Raw genomic sequence first — 6,000 nt, forward strand, 5'->3', positions numbered from 1 at the left:
ATGAGATAATAAACATAAAGCATGCCTCATCTGGCATATGTAAAGACTTCATATGTGGTTGCTGCTACTATTAATTATTACAATTACTCTTACTACTACTGTTATTAATAGCCACTGTTGTCAGTGAGTTCGTTTTGTTTTCTCAGAGTGCCGGAAGAGCCGACTAAGGAGAACTTACTCAGCATCAACTTTTCCTGGAACTTGTTTGCGGGTCACAGGCATGGCGCACCAACCCCCTCCCCCCATCCATTTTTCCTGGGATTGTTGCCAAGTCCTAAGCCAGGAAACCTTGTTATATTAATTATGAAGAAAAAGCATGTTTTATTTAAAATCCCGGCTGCCGAATATTCTGCCATGCTGTTTCTCTGTGACAGCAGAATTGCTCTTGCATTTAGGAAACTCTAATGAATTGAAAACATAAATATACCCGTGCCTATATACACGTGATTTCCTGCGACCTGATTTCCCTAAATATCAGTGTATGCCGCTAAAGGTAATGAGTTGCATTTGTGCTTCAGACCAGTTAAAAAAAAAATCTATGAGAATTTGCAGTGAAAATCAGTCCCTCCCCTTTCCCTAAGACCGTGTAGATGGCAGTAAGAGGGAGGAATGCCTCTTCAGTCTCTCCTAGGCCCGAAAGAGACTCTGGCATTCTGGAGGCTTTGAAAAGAGTGGCTCCCATCTTCCTGTCCAAGACCTTGTTTGGTCTTGGAGCCCATGCAGGTGTGGATGCTTGAATTAATCAGATGCTGAGCCTGGCCACTTGCCCATCTCAAACTGGCTCTCATAAGTCAATATCCACAGCATTTCTGAGCAATAACTAGAGAAGTGCACTAAGGCAGAATCAGGCAGAAAATGCACATTGGTCAAGAGGAAGAGTTCTAGATAGTATGGGGGCCAGGCATGATGTCTCACACCTGTCATCTCAGCACTTTGAGAGGCCAAGGCTAGAGGATCACTTAAGGTCAGGAGTTTGATACCAGCTTTGTGGAGCATAGCAAAAACCAGTCTCTACAAAAAAAAAAAAAAAAAAAAAATCAAAGAGAGAGAGAGGACTAGCAGGATCTGGGAAACTCAAGCTTGCTTTCTTTCTTTCTTTCTTTTTTTAAACTTTTTTTGAGATGGAGTCTTGCTCTGTTGCCAAGGCAGGATGCAATGGCACCTTCTCTGCTCATTGCAATCTCCACCTCCTGGGCTCAAGTGATGCTTCTGCCTCAGCCTCCCAAGTAGCTGAGACTACAGACATGTACCACCACACCTGCTTAATTAAAAAAACATTTTTTTTTTTTTGATAGAGACATGGTCTTGCTATGTTGCTAGTCTCGAACTCCTGGCCTCAAGCCATCCTCCCACCTTGGACTCCCAAAGTGCTAGAATTACAGGCATGAGCTACCACACCTGTCCTCAAACTTCATCTAATAACAACAGCAGTGGCTACCCCTCTCCGTGGTGCCAGCCAAGAATGTGAACCCAGTGCTACTCAAATGTCTCATTTTCAAGAAAAGCTGGGAATCTGTATCTTTATGGGAAATGTTCTGTGTTCCTATTTTCAAGTGTGGCCAAGCAATTAAAATAAAACGAAAATACTCTTCAAGTCAATCTTCTACCCACCAAGTTAAACTTGAGCTGTGAGCGGAGTGTATTTCAAGCTGCCAATTTGCAACTTCTGACCTATGCAAACTTTTTTGTGGCTCTATACCTGGGAAGATTCTAGAGTTCTAGGGTTTTAAAAGCCCAGAAATGTAAACATTGTTTTAATTGAAAGCACCTTCTTTGCAGGGGAGGGGAGAAGGCTTTGTCTTTCTTCTTTCTAGGGATGGGCTGAGATAAGCAGGCAAGCTTGACAAACATTGTCCTCTGGTTTCTGGGCTTGGAGAGGCCAAATTCTATTACGGCTGAGCCCAGCTGGGCCCCAAATCACTCTAAGAATCCTAGCAAGAAGAGATTTCTAAGACAAGTCCGTGCCTTATTTACAGTTAAGCAGGCCTCCTGTGATGAACGTGGAGTCAGACAGACCTGGCCCCAATCCTGGCCGGAAAGTTAGTTTAACATCTCTGGGTTTGTATCTCATCCATAAAACAGGGATAATGATATGAGGCTGTGCTGGACAGGTGCTCAAAAATGATACGTTAGAAAAACCAAACCTCAAGTAGAACAGGAAGGCACGATGAATGATGCCCTGGAGTTCACAGCAATGATTTTTGACCCATATCTCTTGGGCTAGTGGTTATCAGAATAAAAATCTCCATGACAGATGATCCCAAAGAACAGTCCTCATTTGCTACATGATCTGAATTCATGGGAGAGTACCTGGGTGTCTTTGCAATGAATAGTGACCACAGATCTTATAGCTGCCTTTCTTTGGCGTTTCAGAGACACGTGGAGTCAATCACACTCCACCCAGCAAACATGTGCCTGGTCTAAAAGCCTCCTTTCCCTACAGGAAAAGCCATGCCCCTGAAGCTGTACGAAACAAAGAAAGCTCATCCTCACCCAGGGCCCCAGACAGCAGACTGGCTACACGGAAACCAGTCTGTAGTCCAGAGCTCAGCTCTGCCACTCATCAGTTGTATGACTTGGGATGGGCCCAGTTTTCCAGCTTCGTTTCTGTAAAATGGGAGCATAGTAGGAATGACTTCTTAGGGTCCTTCCAGAGATGAACAAATTCATGGAAAGTTCAGGGGCTAGCACTCAGGACTCCTCATTAAATGGTAGTAGTTAGTTATGACTTTTAGCTGTGTGGGGCTGGAGAGGCCACCCAGCCCAGCTGGCTATGTGGCTTCTTTACCCCCCATGACACCCCAAACTCTCCAAAGCATCTGAACGACTTGGCCACTTTCCCCTGACGTCTGTGTGCCAGCCTGTGGAACACAAGCCGCCTTCCCGACCACCTGTCTGGCACACATCTGGGGTAAGAAAGCATTCCAAAGCCCCGAATCCTCTCTTTGGAATTGACTAAGCTCATTGCCTGAAGGCTAACTCTCATATTTTCTCTTTTATCCATTATTGACTTATAATTTCATTGCTAACCCTAAAAATTCACTGGGGTTTGCAAAAAAGGGATTTTTCGGGACCATTATCCTTTTGTGAACTTCAAACAGACTGTGTCAACGTTTCTCCTTGCCTGCAAAGTTTAGGATCTAATTCTTTCCGACTGGTACGTTCTCTGGGCCCTGCGTGGGCCTCTGATGATTTCTCCTGCCTTTCTCTAGACCTGTGGTATTTCTGCTGTGTCTCGGCCTCAGACACCCAACAAGCCATCAAATGATGTAGGAGCTTGACAACAATTTGTAATTACAGCCACCACACACACACAAGTCACGATTTGAAAAGAAAACCCTTTCAGAAGTGAGTCACTTGGCAACTTAATACAGAGCTAAGATAGGTGTCTGAGCACAGTTGGCGGAAAAGAAAGGAGAAGCTATTGTTTTAAAAACATGCTAATCAGAAAACCTGTAACTTAACCTGCTTCCTTCAGGAAATGCTCTATGGAGTGAAATGGGGAACAAAATGCAAAGGTACTTAATAAGATAGAGAGGTTATGACTGTTACTTTAGTTCTCATCCTCTGCCCACTTTCTACCACCCCTCCCCAACAAGGCGGAGCATTCTCTGATTTTTATGGAGAAGTTGTGTTCATTCTTGACATTTTAAGGGAGTAGAGTTCACATTTATTTGCGAGCCACATACGTGACCTCATTTAATTGTGGCCCTCCCCAAATCTATGAGAGGTTAGCAATTGATTTGCAGAAGACAACACTGAGGCTCAGAGAGATTATGTTCCTTGCCCAACGTTCCACAGCTGGAATGTGGCAAAGCTGAGATTCAAACCCTGGCTCCAAAGCCCACATTCGTGCCTCAGACCACAAACAGCACAGAACTCCAAGGAGACTCCATTTCTGTGCAAGGCCCTCTTTCACATGCCCACAGAGATCCATCTGACACTCTTGGACCACGGCATGCAGAAGGAACTAACATCTTGACAAGTCATCTGCTCTGTAAGGTCCTGAGTCCCCCATTCAAGACTCTCTGACGGGACTTCCCTTCCCTGCTCACTGCAACCTCCCTTGGGCCTCTGCTCACCCTCTCTGCCTCATCCGCTGCTGTCACGGGAAAAGTATAAACACAAAGCTTCTCCCCAAATCCAAACTATTTATGCAGACCCACTGCCAGGATCATTTGCAGTCAGCAGGCTTCCCCTCTAAGGCCATAGCACGTTGGTTCTTACCCTAGTGTCAGCCCCAAATTACTGGAAAACTGTGTGTGTCAGCACCAATAGATAGGTATATTTTCCTGGGGAGAGAGTTTATAGCTTTCCATGGCTTCTCAAAGGGGTCTATGAGATCCATGACATATTACAATCCATGCCCTGGGGCACATTTTCTTGCCCCAGTCTCCTTTGCTGGAATGCATTCATGGAGGCTCCGCTCCAAGACGGCTCAAGTCAGACACCTGTTCCCATGGGAGTGGCTGCTCAGAAGAAACCAAGCCACAGGCCTGCATTGGTTCTTGTAGTTAGAACATCTCCAACTTGGCAACTCCAGCCTGTCACTCTAAAGTTTCTCATCACTCCCAGCCTAGCTTGGTCCTCCTAGTAAACTTTAGAGTCTCTCAACTACAGATATTAGAAAAGAACACTTACCCCACAGGCTGTCTTTCCCACCAGAGCCATTAACAGCAGAACATGGAGATCAGACATCCTGGCAAACATCTTTGCAGTTTAAGGACTTGTGTTTTGCTCTCAATAAAATTTCTTGTGTTGTCTATGCCTTTAGGGGGGAAAATGTCAGTCTCCAAGGATTCAGGAACAAATGAAGAGGATGCAAATTATTAACTAGGCATCAAATACTGTTTAATGTTTAATGTTTTGCAAACCAACTATCTTGATTAAACAAATGGCAACTTTGGGGCTGGGCTGAGTCATGAGGTGGTTTCTCTTCTGGGGATAAACTCTCCAAAGAAAGTAGCTGACATAGCCCCCTGGCTCCACGGTGCACATGGCAGCTGCTCGGTGTTCCGAGCAGAAAGCCTGACAGCGTAACTAGCATCCCAGCCTCAGGATAAAAGATCAGGTGAAGCCTGTGCCACAGGACTCTGCCAGTGCTGATTTGTATAGAATGTTAATAGACTTCTGGTTCATCAAATCTCAAACAGAATTAAGACATGGATGGGCTCCTAATAACATCACACTTTATATTCATGAGACATAAATTAAAGGATGCAAAACTGCTATTGACAAACATTGATTCTGGGCCCTTTGAAGTGTTGCCCACAGTTGCTTGTTGGCTTCAAAAGTTTTCTTTTAAACCTCATTACGTAAGGCTTTTACTTTTTAATTATTTTTTCCCCTTTCGTTGGAGTCTTTCTTTGATCAAGCGCAGGAAACAAAAACATGGTGTTCGTATTTCAGGACAATTGTTTCCTATGTTCCTTATTTAGCTATGCTGGTCGCAGGTAGAGTTCTACTAAGCAGCAATTACCTACTAAGTGTGGGTCCTTGTGGACACAATTGATTTCTTTAATAGGCATGATCTTAATCTCCTGTAAACAACTATGCCTGGGTTCCAGGAATCCTCCTGACCTGAGTCATAAATCCAGGTTTTGAAATACTGCTGCCAGCGGAGGCATGTGCTCTCCTGTGCCCCGTTGCTCAGCCCTTCACCCACCTGCCATCCCTGTTTGGCACGCATACTGCATCAGTGGCTGCATCTCCTTCTGAAAGCCAAGTTGCTAGCCGGGGAGGGCCCCACAGATCCTAGCCCAAAAGAATGCCCCAGTCACCAGATGAGCCTTGAAGGACTAGCCAAGTCCTGGTCCTGCCATTTTACCTCCTAAATAACTTTCACATTATTTTCTTTTATCCATATATTTTTGTCTCCATCCTATTTTAGGCAGCCATCAACTCCCCCCACCCCGCCCCCCCCCACCATCAACATCCACCTGATCAACATAATACATGCCCATGTTAGTAGTCCCTTTTTCTTTTTATTATTATTATTAT

General features: G+C 44.8%; 1 protein-coding gene across 1 annotated transcript in view; it reads right to left on the bottom strand.

The window, feature by feature from the left end:
- The window catches only part of HABP2 (hyaluronan binding protein 2), a 36,170-nt gene extending 31,391 nt beyond the window's left edge, over positions 1-4,779 (bottom strand). The window contains exon 1 of the mRNA XM_032177481.2: positions 4,642-4,779. Within this exon, the coding sequence (XP_032033372.1) occupies positions 4,642-4,710 (69 nt within the window). The 5' untranslated portion in view covers positions 4,711-4,779. The remainder of the gene's footprint in view (positions 1-4,641) is intronic.
- Between the last annotated feature and the right edge of the window lie 1,221 nt (positions 4,780-6,000).

This window comes from Hylobates moloch, unplaced genomic scaffold, assembly GCF_009828535.3.
Source record: "Hylobates moloch isolate HMO894 unplaced genomic scaffold, HMol_V3 SCAFFOLD_3, whole genome shotgun sequence".
Taxonomy (NCBI): Eukaryota; Metazoa; Chordata; class Mammalia; order Primates; family Hylobatidae; genus Hylobates; species Hylobates moloch.